This window comes from Xyrauchen texanus, chromosome 9 (assembly GCF_025860055.1).
Source record: "Xyrauchen texanus isolate HMW12.3.18 chromosome 9, RBS_HiC_50CHRs, whole genome shotgun sequence".
NCBI lineage: Eukaryota > Metazoa > Chordata > Actinopteri > Cypriniformes > Catostomidae > Xyrauchen > Xyrauchen texanus.
Window position 1 is genome coordinate 11,880,761 of NC_068284.1, and position 17,991 is coordinate 11,898,751.

Genomic DNA, 17,991 nt, shown 5'->3' on the forward strand with positions numbered 1-17,991 from the left:
AGAAGCTTGTGCTTGCAAATATGTGTTCGGGTGTAAATGTGTCAAATGTGATGTAAATATGCCCATATTAGAAAATCAGCATCTTATAATGATTTCTGAAGTATCATGTGACACTGAAGACTGCAGTAATGATGCTGAAAATTCAGCTTTGATCACAAATTGCCTTTTACAATATATTCAAATAGAAAACTGTTCTTTTAAATTGTAAAAAGAGTTCACAATATCAATGTTGTTTCTGTATTTTGGATCAAATAAATGCAGTCTTGGTGAGCAGAAGAGACTTCTTTTAATGGTAGTGTAGGTCTAAAATTAAGTAAAGTCTTTATGTAAAGAAAATGTATGGTCAGATTGCTTCTTTTAACTTAAAACTTGATTTTGATCATTAAGTCTCCTCACATTCATTCTCTCTCTGTCACATTCCTCATTGATAGGCCCAGAGGAGGGGTCTTTGTCTCCTCAGGTGTGAATCACAATCAATATTCATGATCACTCACGCCTCTTCGCATGACCTTTCTAACACTAAAATTGTCTTACAAAAGTTCAATTACTATATTGTTTTGTATAAATGAGTGATCAGGATGGTTTTCACATCATTTTGTCGCAAAAACTCTAGGCTACAAGATCCAGTTCTCAAAATTCTTGTGGAAAAATGTTTATGTGTTATATGGCCTTATTTCAATGAGTTAGAATTTTAGTTTTTTCAAAAACCATGCATAAACTTTATTTTCTCAAAAATACAAACATGTACATACATGTTGCTCACATATTATTCTAGCTCAGTTTGTGCTGAATACAGTGTCATCAGACTTTAGCCATTAATATGTCTTTAAGCAACTGAAAAAAGCACAAATGTCAAGGTATGTCAAAACTTCTCCAGGGCCCAAAACACCCTCAGACCCCAGCGAATTAAACCGTTTTCTTTTATCGCGGTACAGACATAAATGGTTTAGGCAAAACCCATCTGCAGACATTTTTGCCAATTACCCCGATTTTGATTTTGCGTTGCATGTAAACATCTTTCTCAGTGTTCTTACTGGATTATCTAATGTGGGCAAGTGTTTTGCACATGACTGCTTAGGTTGTGACTTCAAGTGATGATTTTAAGTCTCACACTCAGTTTCTTGCCTTGTTTGTTTTTCCTATACATGTACACTCTCGTGACAGAATGTAACTGAGAGGACATTTTTCCTGCACTGCTGAAATGTCATTCTTAAGCCCAAAGTATTCTTTGGTCGGACGCGGGACACATATCTCAGCAGAGTGCTTGAGCAGCAGCAACAGAGCCCCGAGAGAGAGAACCGGACTACGAGCAATAAATGTGTGATGTCTTGTCTTGTGTTGTGATTTTTAAAACATTAAAAAGAAGCTTTACCTTGGAAACTGACGCTGTTCCGACCCTTCCTTAGTGGAAAACTTTACACTGGTGCCGAAACCCGGGAAAAGAACGAAAAAATTTTTTCCCAAGCTATGGAAAAGAGTCACCCCATAGAGTCCTCCCAGCTGGCGGAAGTCCTCCAGTCCCTCGCTACACTCCATCAGAGCCACCAACAATCCCTGCTTGAGCTCCGGCAAGACCAGGATCGTCGGTTCTTCGAGATCATGCGGGCTCAAGCAGAGGACCGGCTCGCCATCCGGAGCCTCCTCAGCCAGGAGGCCGCTCCAGCCGCAGCCGCGACCCCGGATGGGCGCTTGACCATGCCCCCGCTGCCACAGTTGGTTATATTGGTGTTATATTAGTGGTTAGGTTTATAGACCGGGTTGGGATAGGGGATATAAAATATTAATATGATTGTATAATGTAACTAAACATATATTAAACACGCTCTACAAATCAGAAGGTTGCCGAATCTGTGACATGCCATTTTGATGATGCAGGCAAAAAGTTGGTACAGTGAAGTTTTGGTCATGGTTTTTCATTAATCAGCATATTGCTGTGCATGCAAATTTGCTTAAAATCAACAGCTATTGGTCTGTAATGCTGGTTTCAGACACATGACCCAAAAGCTCTTTTCTTATTGGTCGTGAGTGTTAACCAGACAAAGAAAAAAAAACAAAATACAAATCTGTATGAATTACCATACTTTTATAGTATTACCGTATTTTAAATAAATACTTATTGACTGTTAAAGTACATTAAAACATTAAGGTATGCTGGTATGTTGTATAAATACATTTCTGGACATATTACATCAAACATATTGGCATTATTTTTTTACATTTGTTTACCTGCGACATACAAAAGCTGCATCTTCAATTTACTTTGGTGTTATTTTAAAAGTACAATTTAGCCACATGGAACAGCTGCCCAACTACCGCATCTTTTATACCTTGAAATGCTACTTTTGTTGGCAGCTCACTGCCACAGTTTTTGCAGCAGACCATGGTTTATAAGTTATAACCCACTTAAAACTATTTTGTGATTCGTTGAAGTGTTGCATTGTTTCCAAGTGAATCATAAGAACATATTGCAACTTGAGCTTGATTAAACAGCAATATGTGTTGAGTTTACTGTGGACCAGGGATTTGCCATCCATTTAAGCAAGGTAAGCAGTGCTTACCCAACAGAAAGTTGAAAAGAAAAAGGACGCTATAAAGTATTTAAATATAGTTTTTAATATAAACTACTGATTTGTTCAAATTCTTCATCTTCCATCTCAGTTGAGCAGCACAGACAGTTATTCATGTATGATACAAAGTGTTGTTCATGGCCCTTTAATCAACACTGTACGTTCATTCAAAATGAATCTTGCCCACTACTACCAAATGCCAAGATAAGCATGCTTACCAAAATGAGTAAGCCAATCAGAATGCTCCTTCCTTCAGTCATGCTATCTGATAGGCTAGATTTTAGTTTTGTGTCAACACATTCAGTTCACATAACTGATGCATTATTAAGCACTAAAATTAATATAGTGTAAGTATCGGTGACCTACATGGATTTGGCAAGGTTAATTTCAATTGAAAATTGAGAAAGAGAGGCTATCGAAACTTCAAGAGGGTGACTTTTACAACACAGTGATGGAGAAGTTAATTTGCAAGGAAAGAAACATGGATATTGTGTTCAAGCAAAGGTTAGACACTATATTTATGAAAAATATGTGTTATTGATACTAGGTCATTGTTTCTGGTTATTCTGAAGCTATGAAGTGGTGATCTGGAAATCATGTCCTTCTTGTGTTATTGTCATGAACCCCGCTCCTCTGCCCCATCTCCGCTTCCTCGAGCACGCACACATGCACTCCGCGAGTGTGCTCGCTTCCCGCTCCCTCGCTCCGCCCCCTTGAGCTCGTACGCTCTTTTTCCTCCCTCGGGCTTCCACGCCCGGTTTTGCTATTACGAGCTCTCGCTCGTAAACTATCTCCCCCCTCTGGCTCACATGCCCGCTTCAGCCAGAACATTATGACCACCTGCACTCACGCGCTTCCAATCCCCACACATTAGTTTCACCTGCACTCGTCTCATCACCTGTCATTGTTTACACCTGCACTCGCACCTATATATATCACTATCCTTTCGTTTGTTTGGGGTTGGTTATTGTGTTTAGTTTCCCGCATCTTTGCCCCCCGCTAGTCTCGTCTAGTTTTGCCTCCTCTTGATTACCCCCTTAGCTTGCCAGCTCCTCTTGTTCCCCTGTCTTTTGCTCCCTCTAGTCCCCTCTTGCTTGTGTATACATGCTGTTTACGCCGACTTTGACCCTCGCTCCCCTCGACTACTCTCCCGGATTTGCCCCTTTACACTCTTTGATTCCCCGGCCTTTGACCCTACGCTTCCCTCGACACTCTTCACTGGATTTGCCCCTTGTTTGTACTTTTGCCTGCACTGCCTTTATTTAATAAAGCAGTTTCCTCCAACATTGTGACTGTCTCATCTTGTGTGTGTGTGTGCGGGTTACAGAATAACCAACCTCACCGTAGACAGTCACAATGCGTCACTCCACGGATTCGCGCAGCTCTCTGGAGCGGATTTTCGTGGCGCGTTCTGTGTGCGTATTTGCGGCTGGGAGAGATGACCACGCACTCACGGCCCAGGGACAGCAGGTATGCACTTTGTTTGATTTTTGTCACCCTGTTCTACCTGTGTCTGTCCCTGAGCCCGTTTATGCTCCCAGCGCATTTCTGAGCGCCGTGAGCTCTTCGGGCGCTTACCTAGAGTTTTCCGAGCAAGGCAGTGGTTATGTAACTCATAACCCCGCCCTTGGCATTAAGGAGCCAGCGGCCCGACTTTTGGGGTTGCGTCAGGGGAGTCTACCCTTGGAGGTTTTTGTTGTGGATTTTTGTGCCCTGGCCAACCAGGTGAATTTTGATGAGGTGGCTCTGAAAGACATTTTTCAATGTGGACTGAATGAGCCAACCTCATCATTAATGCCTGGTGGTCGCTGCTCCCTTAACCTGGCTCAGTTTATTGACCTCGCCCTACTGTACGCTGGTTCCTCGTTTACCGTGGGGAGGCAGAAACTGAACCAGCGTTCCATACCACGGCCCCCGTCTTGAAGCCTACCACGGCCCTTGTCCCGAAGCCTGTCACGGCCCCAGTCCGGAAGCCTGACACGGCCCCAGTCCCGAAGCCTGACACGGCCCCAGTCCCGAGGCCTGTCACGGCCCCAGTCCCGAGGCCTGTCACGGCCCCAGTCCCGAAGCCTGTCACGGCCCCAGCCTCGAAGCCTGGCACGGCCAGCGAGTCAACGCCCATGCCTGCCACGGCCAACGAGCCAGCGCCCAGGCCTGCCACGGCCGGCGAGCCAGCGCCCATGTCTGCCACGGTCAGCGAGCCAGCGCCTGTAGCCTCGACCGCCCCAGAGCCAGCACCTGTAGCCTCGACCGAGTCTTCCACGGCTCTGCCGGGCTCTGCTCCGCCCTCAGAGTCTTCCACGGCTCTGCCGGGCTCTGCTCCGCCCTCAGAGTCTTCCACGGCTCTGCCGGGCTCTGCTCCGCCCTCAGAGTCTTCCACGGATCTGCCAGCCTCTGCTCGCCCCTCAGAGCCCTCGCGGCCTCCGCCTCACGAGCCTCCCAGGGCTCCTCCTCTTGAGCCTTTCAGGGCTCCTCCTCTCAAGGGTTACAGTTATGCCTGTTTTATATTTCCAACATTAGGGTACAGCCATGTCTACGTTACATTTACCTTGAACATTCAGGTTAAGATTGTTGTCTTTGTTAGTCAGATTAGTGAATTGCCGCTGTCCATTCTGGTGCTTCTGAACTGTGGGAAGAGTGACCTGTGAGGCCTATGATGTTGAAACTATTAACTTGCAATCTTTTTCTTTTTGTTGTATTTTTAAACCAGCTCTTCTGGCACTATGGTTCATTGTATGATTTACAAAAGCATGCTCAGCTCAATATATGACAATCTATAATTTGTTCATCACCATGACATAATTTTTTCCATTGACTGGTGGATTCTAAGGCAACAATTTACATCTATAATATTTCTGTGACATTACACTCACCTGTATAATGTTTTTTGGGCACAGAGTTTAATAATATGCATTCAAATCTTTGATGCTTGCCCAGTCTCAAAGCCCATGGCACGTGCCTGCAGTGGATGCAATTTTAATGAGGCCAAATGGAGATGTATGGGTATGCCAGGAACAAGCAATGTGCTTTCTCCATTTTTTCTCCTCCCACTCTCAGAGAGTCATGTTTGTGGACCAGGTGTTCTTTCTAACTCTCTGCATTCATTAGTAGGCGTTGGCATTCTGACAATATCCAGGGAAATGAACAATTTGGGGCAGGGCCACGTTGCTAGGAGCCAGCCATATGTCAGATGAGCAGAAGAGCCTTCTGGATTACAGGGGAAGTGAGCATTAAGACAAGGTTATGAGTGCTTTCTCTGGAGACAGCCACTATTGTTGCATGTGGGTGAACATGACATTTGAGGAAGGATGATAAGGATACAGGTTTGGTGAGAGGTGCAGGTGTGCACACACTCACACAGGCCTCTAGCACATCCCCCATATGAGAAACAAATCAGGATTTATATACACGGAAACTGACGTGAACTTGATGTGTACGTCAACTGACAAGCATGCTTACAAATCTTTTTTGTGCTCATAATCTGGTGTGATGCAAAAACGAGAAGTCATTAAGTGACTGAATATGTTATACTGAATATATAATATGAGCACATTTACATGAACAAAAATATTCAGTCAGAATGTGGTCACATTTAGATATATAGATACATTATATATATATAATTTAAATGCTTTATTTTGCAAAGTTATTAAAAATAAAAAACAAAACAAAATCACATGTACATAAATATATATATATATATATATATAAACACAATATTATCAAGCCTTCTGAGTATATGTGAACACCTTAATAAGCCATTTTCCTACCAGCAAAGCATTTTAAAATTTTTGTTCACCCAAAAATGAAAATCTTCTCATAATTTACTTACTTTTAAGCCATCCCGTATGTGTATGACTTTCCTTTTACCAGCAGAACTGAAGTCAGGTTTTACAAGACAAAACGACAGCTGTTCAAAGACAGCTGCAAATCACACAATAGAACGCGGGGGTCTCGAGATGCGTAGTTTGAAAGTTTCAAACTACATTTAAATTAACACAGTGTCCTAAAATGCAGCATTTAAGGCTAGAGATGCTGAAAACATGTGAAATGTGACACAAACACAGTGAGATGCTCCAAAAGCATCAGTCTGACACGTGTACATAGAACAATGTCAACAGCGCTTGTGACCACAAGAACGTGTGAGAACCGCCCTTACGTAAATTTGCCTCAGACAGACCGCCAAACGCAATTGTAAAATGGATTGTGTGGACTGCAGGCAGTAACTACTGTTGGTAATAGACTTACAATTAATGTTATGGAAATAAAAAAACAACAATGTACTGATATGTAAATCCCCATTTTACATATATACATACATATATGTATATACACTCACCTAAAGGATTATTAGGAACACCATACTAATACTGTGTTTGACCCCCTTTCGCCTTCAGAACTGCCTTAATTCTACGTGGCATTGATTCAACAAGGGGCTGAAAGCATTCTTTAGAAATGTTGGCCCATATTGATAGGATAGCATCTTGCAGTTGATGGAGATTTGTGGGATGCACATCCAGGGCACGAAGCTCCCGTTCCACCACATCCCAAAGATGCTCTATTGGGTTGAGATCTGGTGACTGGGGCCATTTTAGTACAGTGAACTCATTGTCATGTTCAAGAAACCAATTTGAAATGATTCGAGCTTTGTGACATGGTGCATTATCCTGCTGGAAGTAGCCACCAGAGGATGGGTACATGGTGGCCATAAAGGGATGGACATGGTCAGAAACAATGCTCAGGTAGGCCGTGGCATTTAAACGATGCCCAATTGGCACTAAGGGGCCTAAAGTGTGCCAAGAAAACATCCCCCACACCATTACACCACCACCACCAGCCTGCACAGTGGTAACAAGGCATGATGGATCCATGTTCTCATTCTGTTTACGCCAAATTCTGACTCTACCATCTGAATGTCTCAACAGAAATTGAGACTCATCAGACCAGGCAACATTTTTCCAGTCTTCAACTGTCCAATTTTGGTGAGCTCTTGCAAATTGTAGCCTCTTTTTCCTATTTGTAGTGGAGATGAGTGGTACCCGGTGGGGTCTTCTGCTGTTGTAGCCCATCCGCCTCAAGGTTGTGCGTGTTGTGGCTTCACAAATGCTTTGCTGCATACCTCGGTTGTAACGAGTGGTTATTTCAGGCAAAGTTGCTCTTCTATCAGCTTGAATCAGTCGGCCCATTCTCCTCTGACCTCTAGCATCAACAAGGCATTTTCGCCCACAGGACTGCCGCATACTGGATGTTTTTCCTTTTCACACCATTCTTTGTAAACCCTAGAAATGGTTGTGCGTGAAAATCCCAGTAACTGAGCAGATTGTGAAATACTCAGACCGGCCCGTCTGGCACCAACAACCATGCCACGCTCAAAATTGCTTAAATCACCTTTCTTTCCCATTCTGACATTCAGTTTGGAGTTCAGGAGATTGTCTTGACCAGGACCACACCCCTAAATGCATTGAAGCAACTGCCATGTGAGTGGTTGATTAGATAATTGCATTAATGAGAAATTGAACAGGTGTTCCTAATAATCCTTTAGGTTAGTGAACATTGATTATTATATATCGAATTATCTTTACGTGGAGGTGTTTTCAGACCATATTGATAATTTAAATGAATTGTGATAAAAAAAAAACTAGATTGACAGCGCTAGTCAGATCGCCAAGAAAAGCAATAGCACAACCAACCTCGATAAACAGAAGTTCAAAATTTAGGATTAGGATTATTTTAAAATGACTAACCCCAAGTATGATCAATAAAAACAATTATCTTTTTAATATCATCATTTATTTGTCACAGAACAAAGTCAGAAAACTGCAAAAATGTCAAGGTTCTCAGTTCCCTGTACAAAAGGCTTCACTACGATGTTGCGCTGCTAAGCGCTACGGGGAACAGCTTTCGCTGTGAGCCGAGCTGAATAATGTGTGGAACACGTCAATGGACATTGACCGGAATTTATAGCCTCGGCTGATGTAATCATTAGATGCACCTGAGGCCAGGCTATAAATGGATACGTCACCAGGTGTCGTCAGAAACTCTTTTTTCAGAGCGATTCTGTTTCTGTGTGTTTCACACACCCTGTCAAAACTTTCTTTCCTCTGTTAGGAGTTAGAATCAGTTACACAGTGTGCAGTGAACTTTGTTCTTTGTTCTCTTTTCTCTTCTGTTTAGAAAATATTATATATATATATATTTCTAAAAAAGAAAGAATGACTGAAAGCCGCAAACGGTGCGTGTTTCCCTCTTCTCGCTCTATAGCTGAAGACGACACACATCAGTTTTTGCTGTTTGTTTGGGAGCACGCTGCTCTCGCGTTGCAGCAGGGTGGGTGCGAGCACTGCGATTTGCTTTAACAGGCAGAGTGCGTCGTGCTCGCCTCGCTTGCTTCCGGGAGTCAGCACTCTCGAAAAAAAGATCGTTTGTGGGGCTCTTGCATGGTTTTGGCTGAGGAGCAAGAGACGGGTTGATCCCTTTCTCTCACTCTCTCCCCAAACCCAGCTGTTTCTTCACATGATCTCGACGCTTCTCGGATCATGAGGTGGATCGCTATTCTCTTCCAGCCTCCGAGCTTTCCGTCCGCGATAAAAAATCTATGGAGGAATTGCTCGATGTTGTTACTCGTGCGGTTGCCAGATTGGTCTGGCCACGTGAAAAAGAGACCCCCAAACGCTCCAAATTAGGGGATAGATTTTATCTTCCAGTCTAAGAAAGGGAACGCCTCATGGGTTCCTTCCCTTCTTTGATAAACCTCCATTAAGAGCTTTTTCGCTCATGGAGAACCCCTAAAAAAAAAAATAAAAAAAAAAATATATATATATATATATATATTTTCTTCCCGTGTTCACATACCCTCGACGTCATTATATTCGACTGTCGTGGGTGCTGAGGCACGGCGGTATTCAGTGATGCCGCCGGTCGAAGAGACGCTTGCGGGCTATCTCTCGCCGGGCTCGGCATCGTCACTTAAGAAGCCCTCTCTCCCCTCAAAGCCTTGTAGAACAACCTCCACTTTAGTGGGAAGGGCTTATCAAGCAGCAGGTCAGGCTGGTGCTGCTCTGCACACTATGCTGCTCTGCACACTATGCTGTTCCTCACAGTTGGGTGTTTTCGCTGTTCCTGCATTTTATTCAGGACTCGAAACACTCGACAACCCCTCAACAGGAAGTGTTAAAATATAATACCCATCTCAGAGATCCTGGCAGTGTGGGAACTTCTGCCGGATATATTATTTTCTGTGGGTCTTATAAGGGCGTCAGGATTTAATTCACCCGCCGCTTTTCCGTGTTTCAACGGCATGTTCTCAATCTCCTGGTTAAAGGGCCATGGTATGTGTTCCCCTTCCAGAGAGAGAGTTAGGTTATTACACAAATACTTCCCGTTTCCCATGGAGGGTGAGGGGTGGCATCTGGCTTAGATCTTAAAGCTTGAACTACCCGTGGGTGTTCAAGTCCAAGATGATGCCTGTCAAGACGGTCGTGTCTCAAGCCCTACAACTCGTTTGGCTGGTCACCATCGATCTTATGACGCACTTCTATACTTCATTTAGAAGTTCTGCCACAACATAGAAAGTTCCTGAGGTTCACTTCCAGGGGCGAAGTCTTCCAGGGTCAGGTTCTTTCACTCAGCCTAGCCCTTTTTACCCGCACATTCACAATGCATGATGTAGCGCTGGCTCTTTGCGACTCTGGGGCATCTGCATTCTGAATTATGTAGACGACTGGCTGATCCTAGCTCAGTTCCAGGAACTGGCAGTTCAGCACAGGGACATCGTCTTAGCTCATCTGTTTCTCTGGGGTTGAGGCTCAACGCCAAGAAAAGCGTCCTCTCTCCCACTCAGAACACTGTCTATCGGGGCATCGTATGGAGTTCAATCTCAATGCGGGCACAACTGTCTCCCGCTAGGATTGAGTCCATTTAGATCACCCTGAGCAAAGTCAGGCTAGGTCAAGGTTGCACTGTTATCAGTATCAATGATTTCCAGGTCTCAGGGCGAATGCGTCCACAGTGATCCCTCTGGACCTTCTGCTCATGAGACCGTTTTTGTTGTGGCCAAAAGCCAGGGGATTTCTTCCAAGGGCCAAATAGGGTTATGCGCCTCAGGCTTCGTTCCCTTTCTATGTGGTTCAGACCCCGGTTTTCTGCCTTGGGTCCCACTCTAGGTGCGTCTTGTAGTCGCAGGCTGCTAACGACAGACGCCTCCCTGATGGGCGGGGTAGCGGCCTTAAGTGGTCGTCCAGCTTAAGGGGATAGGAGGGTCGTCAGCTCGGTTGTCACAGTCTCTGTCTCGGGTTGATGGCTGTATTTCTGGCCCTGAAATACCTCCTCCTGAGGCTGCCATGTCTTGGTGCGGGTGGACAATGCAGCGGTAGCCTCTTACATAAATCATCAAGGAGACCCACGTTCTTGTCAGCTGTATTTCTGACACGTTGGGTTCTCTTTAGGGCCCAGGGCAAGGTCCTGTCACTCAGGTCAGTTATATCCCTGGATGCCCGTATATGGGAGCAGATTTACGGTCCATACCAACGGGGGAGTTAAGAACTCCACCCTAAGGTAGTAGTTGCCCAGAGTTCGCCAGCAAGGGTTTTTGCCTCTTACTGATAGCACCGCGCTGGCCGAACAGGGCTTGGTTCTCGGAGCTAATCTCTTCCCTCGACGGCTCGCCTTTGGCGATGCCGAACAGGAAGGATCTTCTGTCTCAGGCACAGGGCAATATTTCATCCCTGCCCCAAATTGTGGAATCTTTCATGTTTGCCCCCTAAGGGTACCAACTGAGGGACACAGGGCTCTCTCCTGAGGTTATCGAGACCTTTTAAATGCCGGGCTTTTTCCACTTGGAACAAGTCTGGGTGAGATCTTAGGGCAGAAGAGGACCTCTTCGCCTCTATGAATAGCGCAATGTCTCCTCTACTTCTCCCTGAAATCACCCAGCCCCCTTGGGTCTGGACGTTAAAACACATACATGACCCAGAATGCGTCTGTATGCGTTTCTTTCCCCGGTTTCTCTGCTCCCGGGAGTCTTGGCAATGTTCACCACCAAGGGTCTTGCCTCCTATTAATGGCGCTGCGCTGGCTAAACAGGATATGGTTCTCGGAGTTAATATCTCTCCTCGACGGCTCGCCTTGGCCGATTCCGAACAGGTAGGACCTTCTTTCTCAGGCTCAGGGGGCATATTCATCCCCGGCCCGAATAGTGAAACCTTTCATGCTTGGCCCCTGTAGGGTACCAACTGAGGTTCACAGGGCTTTCTCCTGAAGCTATCGAGACCATTGCAATCACTAGGGCTCCCTCCCTTGGAACTGATCTGGGTAGATTTTACAGGGCAGAAGAGGACCTCTTCGCCTCTGTTGATAGCGCAATGTCTCCTCTACTTCTCCCCGAGTCACCCAGTCCCCCCCCCCTCGGGGGTGCTGATCGTGGTGGCGCATACATGGCACAAACGCGCCTGCATGCGTTTCCTTCTAATAAGTTCAAATTACAGAACCAGCTAACTGCCAGTTTGCTTCAGTTCTGGATTTTCTGTGGAAAGAACTGTCAGCGGGCACTTGCCTCGCCACTGCCAGGTTCTATGTGGCTTCCACTTCGGTTTGCCACGACTTGGTGGGCGGGGTGCCCTCTAAGAGGCATCCTTGCTAGGACCTCTTCATAGGGTAAGACCCCCCCCTTTTTAAAACCTCTAGAGTCAGCGTTTGGTAGACTTCTGACTCTCAAGATGGTTTTTCATATGGCAATTACGTCTCTAAGGAGACTTGGGTACCTACAGGCTCTGTCTCTTTTGCCGACCTGTTTTGAGTTGCCCCAGGTAGGACCAAGAGCATTCTTTGCACCCTCACCCTGACTACCTGCCCAAGGTGCCTTTCTCGACCCTTTGCCAGTCATTCTCTAAGCCTTCTGCTCCCTGCCGTTTGTAATGCCGTAGCAGCTAAAGACTACTCAGACTTTGTCCAGTCTGTGCCCTTCAGAATTATGTCCACCGCATTTGCTAGTGGCGTAAAGTCAGGGCAGCAGTTCTTCACTTTGAAGCCGTGACCGGGTTGTCACTTTGAGTGAGGGACCTTACTGCCCGGGCCTACGAGGCGCGCGTTCAAGCTTCGCCAGTAGGTTTTAGGGCGCACTCTTCCAGAGGGCTCTCCTCCTCTAAAGCCTTGGCTAGAGGTCTCCCTCTGCAGCAAGTTTGTGGTGCGGCAGGTTGGTCCTCTCCGCGCACATTCATTAAACTTTTATAGTTTGGATGTTCTTGCCACTCTTGGCTCTTAAGCCCTTGAGTTGACACCGAACAAGTTTGTGGTGCGGCAGGTTGGCACTCTCCGCACACACTAATCACGTTTTATGGTTTAGATGCTTTGCTACTCCGGACTCTTATGTCCTTGAGTCGACATCTCAGCCCATGCCTGAACAAGTTTGTGATGCGGCAGGCTGGTCCTCTCCGCTCACATTCATCAGTTTTTATGACAAGTTTGTATTGCGATAGGGTTCTCTTTGCACACATTCATCGAACTTTATGGGTTAGATGCTTTGCTACTCTGGGCTCTTATGCCCTTGAGTCGACATCTCAGCCCATGCCTGAACAAGTTTGTGATGCGGCAGACTGTCCTCTCCGCACACATTCATCAAAAAATTAATGGTTTAGATGTTTATGCTACTCCGGGCTCTTATGCCCTTGAGTCGACATCTCAAGCTCATGTCTGAGACCTCTCGCATTTTTGTGAGTACACTGCACAACCGTAGGGGTCCGGACAGCCCCAAGTGCGGCGGCGTGGGTATTGCGTTACCCGTAGCGCTTAGCAGCGCAACATCGTAGTGAAGCCTTTTGTAAAGGGAACGTCTCGGGTTACATGTGTAACCCTTGTTCCCTGAAAAAGGCGGAACGAGATGTTGCGCTGCTTTGCCGCACTGGGACGTCCCAGGACTGCTCTTCAAAAAGTATCTGACGACACCTGGTGACGTATCCATTTATAGCCTGGCCTCAGTTGCATCTAATGATTACATCAGCCGAGGCTATAAATTCCGGTCATTGTCCATTGACGTGTTCCACACATTATTCAGCTCGGCTCACAGCGAAAGCTGTTCCCCGTAGCGCTTAGCAGCACAACATCTCGTTCCGCCTTTTTCAGGGAACAAGGGTTACACATGTAACCCGAGACGATTTACCTCCAAGAAAACAGACAGTAGTAACCTCAATATGGCTCCTCAAGAGATCTCACTGATGTCTTACACTGTGCTCAGATTTATCAAGATACCAAAGTCTGCAATCAAAACTCTGAGATTTGAAGATTTCACATCAAATTCTTCCAAGACCAAACTACGTGGGCTATGCTATCCAAATTATATTTTTTAGTTACTCTCAAACTGTATTTCAAAAATGTTTGTTCTTACTGCATTCCTTCTTGGGTTCGTCCGATCGATCCTTGCAGTCCTTCACATTGTCACACACCTTGCTTCCATCAATGCATTCCCCATTCCTACAAAGGAACTTCAGAGGGCCTTCACACTTTGTGGCTACAACATAATAGGAAGAAAGATAAAAGATGCTTATAGAACAGTTGGAAGCTGATTAGATTGATTTCATATGTAAGGTGATACAAATGATGAATTCCACAAATATGGTACACTTTTTTTAAGCATTAGAGGCATAAATCCAATGTTTTGTTTTTTGCTTGTTTGTTTTTTGTAGAAAATAAATATTAGATTTGAAGGAAAATAAGTTATTTTTATTTTGAACTTAAAGAGCCAGCTGAGGGCTTTAACAGATGCCAGGCATCTAGGTGGACTATCTGCATATCTTCTGAATAAAAGCCATTTTCAAAAGGATTGGTCAATTTATTTTCACACTTGAAAGCTAATTACCGCTTAGACACAGCCTTCTTTGAGTAGGGCACACTTCTGCTGCGGTAGACAGGTCTGAACTCATTAAACTTTGAAGGGTATCGTAATAAAGGGCAGAACCAATTTAATCCCTGGGAAACTTTTCACCCAGCTGAATAAGCACCACAAATATTTAAGGAACAAAGCAGGGAACACACACAAACTCACAAACACGTACCATTGACACAGCCGGCCTCGTCGCTTTTGTCAAGGCAATCATGTATTTTGTTGCACTGTTTTATGCCGTGGATGCAGGATCCGTCACCGCACTGGAACTCATCAGGTCGGCATGTGAGTAGAGCTGCAGAAGAGCCAAACCACACAAGACAAACATCAAACCAAACAACCAAATCAAACGCTGTCACACAGACTGCAATCCATGCAGTTGTATCTTTGAGTTCTCAAGCTTTGGAGTCTCTTAATTGGTAAATAACCTATGAATACACTTGTGGCCTGAGATTTAGCCACATAAACATATACAAAACACATACTTGTGCAACAACACTTGAAAGGATAAAACGTTTGGTTACGTATGTAACCTCCGTTCCACGAGGGAGGGAACGACACGTTGTGTCGGAGAAGCGACACTAGGGGTCTCTCTTGAGCGCCGATATTCACCTCTGATCTTATTGAAAAGGGCCAATGGGAGTTGGCAGTCAGTATTTGCATACCCCGCCCCCGGACATACGGGTATTTAAGCGGGGCAAATATGGGAGTTCATTCAGGATTTTTCTGAGGAGCCGGAAATGGTCCGGCCACAACAGTGGCTCGGTTCAGCGAAATGGCGGAGGAAAGACACAAGTTTCTACAGCACGGCGACCGGGGCAGCTGTAACTGCCTAAGGGAGACATGGGGGTCCGCTCGTAAGGGGACAGAACCGTGGAATTACACACAGGGGGAGTCCGAACAGCCCCTATACCAGTACGGGGTGGCCAGCAGGGTACACGCAGTGGCTTGGGTCGGCGAGTTCCTCCGCTGAACCGCGGACCCGGAGGGCTGGGGAGGAATCGACCAGGGTCCCGACTCGGAGTGGGGCGCCCTGGGAAGAAGGCGCACTACTTTACCTTGACGTCAGGAAAAGGGCGCTGGGCGCAAGCAATCCTCCTGGCCGGTCGGTCTACGTGTTACCGAGTTCTACGGGCTCGGACCTGAGAAAACACGAGACGCAACTGACTCAGCGTGGAGGTTGTAAAACCTTGCGAAGGTGTTGGGTGTTGCCCAACCCGCGGCTCTACAGATGTCTGCTAGGGAGGTGCCCTTGTCCAGTGCCCACGAGGACGCAACACCCCTTGTTGAGTGAGCTCGGACCCGCAATGGTAGGGGCACGCCTGGGTGTGATAAGCCAGTGTGATGGCGTTGACAACCCAGTGGGCGAGCCTCTGTTTGGAGACGGCATTCTCCTTTCTGCCATCCCCCAAAGCAGACAAAGAGCTGCTCAGAGCGTCTGGTGCTCTGTGTGCGGTCCAGGTAAATGCGCAGGGCGCGCACTGGACACAGCAACGAAAGGGCTGGGTCTGCCTCCTCCCGGGGCAGCGCTTGCAGGTTCACTACCTGATCTCAGAATGGTGTGGTAGGAACCTTGGGCACATAGCCCGGTCGCGGTCTTAGGATCACAGATGTATCTGCCGGACCGAACTCCAGGCAAGTGTTGCTGACAGAGAACGCTTGCAGGTCCCCGACCCTCTTAATGGAGGCGAGCGCGATCAGCAGGGCCGTCTTAAGAGAGAGGGCCCTGAGTCCAACTGATTCGAGCAGCTCGAAGGGAGGTCTCTGGAGTCCTGCCAAGACTACCGAGAGATCCCAGGAGGGAACTAGGCCTGGCCGGGAGGGATTCAACCTCCGGGCACCTCTCAGGAACCTGAGGATCAGGTCGTGCTTACCCAAAGACTTGCCGTCTACAGGATCGTGGTGGGCGGCGATAGCGGCAACATACACCTTGAGGGTGGACGGGGACAGCCTCCTGTCCAGCCTCTCCTGTAGGAACAGAAGCACTGACCTAATCGCGCATCTCTGCGGGTCTTCGGCTCGGGAAGAACACCAATCTGCGAACAAGCGCCACTTTAGGGCGTAAAGGTGCCTGGTAGAGGGGGCTCTGGCTTGGTTGATGGTATTCACAACGGTCGCCGGTAAGCCGGCTAGCTCTTCCGCGTCCCGTCCAGGGACCAGACGATGAGGTTCCAGAGGTCTGGGCGCGGGTGCCAGAGCGTGCCCCATCCCTGAGAGAGGAGGTCCTTTCTCAGGGGAATTCGCCAGGGAGGAGCTGTCGCGAGGAGCCTGAGTTCCGAGAACCAAGTCCGAGTGGGCCAGTAGGGGGCCACCAACGTGACTTGCTCCTCGTCCTCCCTGACCTTGCACAGCACCGGTGCAAGAAGGCTCACTGGGGGAAATGCGTACTTGCGCAGCCCCGAGGGCCAGCTGTGTGCCAGCGTGTCTGTCCCGAGGGGAGCCTCTGTTAGGGCGTACCAGAGCGGGCAGTGGGAGGTTTCCTGGGCGGCGAACAGGTCTACCTGGGCCTTGCCAAACCGTTCCCAAATCAGCTGGACCGACTGGGGGTGAAGCCTCCACTCCCCGCCGGGCAGGCGTTGTCGTGATAGCGCGTCCGCTACGACGTTGAGCTTGCCGGGGATGTGAGTGGCACGCAGCTTGACTTGAGTCGCTGCTGGCTCCATAGGAGGAGACGGCGGGCGAGTTGTGACATGTGGCGGGAGCGTACGCCGCCTTGGCGATTTATGTACGCCACCACCGTGGTGCTGTCCGATCTCACGAGGACATGTTTGTCCCGAACTAATGGGAGGAACTTCCTGAGAGCAAGAAGGACGGTCAGCAACTCCAGGCAATTGATGTGCCAACACAGCGGGGCCCCTTTCCAACGGCCCGCTGCACACGGCACCCCACCCGGACCGGGAGGCGTCGGTTGTGACCAGGACGCTTCGGGACACCTGCTGCAGGGGCACTCCTGCCCGTAAAAAGCAGAGGTCTGTCCAGGGTCGGAGTGTTTTGAGGCAGGCGGGGGTGATCCTTACCCGATGCGTGCCGCGGTGCCATGCTTGTCTCGGGACTCGAGTCTGGAGCCAGTGCTGGAGTGGTCTCATATGCAACAACACCAGCGGCGCGACCGCCGCGGAGGACGCCATATGCCCCAGGAGCCTCTGGAAAAGTTTTAGAGGGACAACTGTGCCTGGCTTGAAGGAAGCGAGGCAGTCCAGCACCGACTGAGCACACTCGCTCGTGAGACGTGCTGTCATTGAGACTGAGTCTAACTCCAACCCGAGAAAAGAGATGCTCTGAACCGGAGTGAGCTTGCTCTTTTCCCAGTTGACCTGAAGCCCCAAGCGGCTGAGGTGCCGGAGCACCTGGTCTCTGTGTGTGCATAGTAACTCTCAAGAGTGTGCTAGGATGAGCCAGTCGTCGAGGTAGTTGAGAATGCGGATGCTGGCTACTCGTAGCGGGGCAAGGTCCGCCTCTGCGACTTTCGTGAAGACGCGAGGGGACAGAGACAGGCCGAAGGGGAGGACTTTGTACTGAAACGCCTGGCCGTCGAACGCGAACCGTAGGAAG

At 47.6% G+C, this 17,991-nt stretch overlaps 1 protein-coding gene across 3 annotated transcripts in view; it reads right to left on the reverse strand.

Annotated features, from left to right (window-relative positions):
- LOC127648772 (low-density lipoprotein receptor-related protein 8-like) overlaps window positions 1-17,991 on the reverse strand; it is a 189,246-nt gene that overhangs the window by 73,999 nt on the left and 97,256 nt on the right. For all 3 annotated transcript variants that reach the window (XM_052133528.1, XM_052133529.1, XM_052133527.1), the window contains exons 6-7: window positions 14,612-14,734; window positions 13,945-14,067 (exon numbers count right to left, since the gene is read on the reverse strand). In XM_052133528.1, coding sequence (XP_051989488.1) covers window positions 13,945-14,067; window positions 14,612-14,734 — 246 coding nt within the window. The remainder of the gene's footprint in view (window positions 1-13,944; window positions 14,068-14,611; window positions 14,735-17,991) is intronic.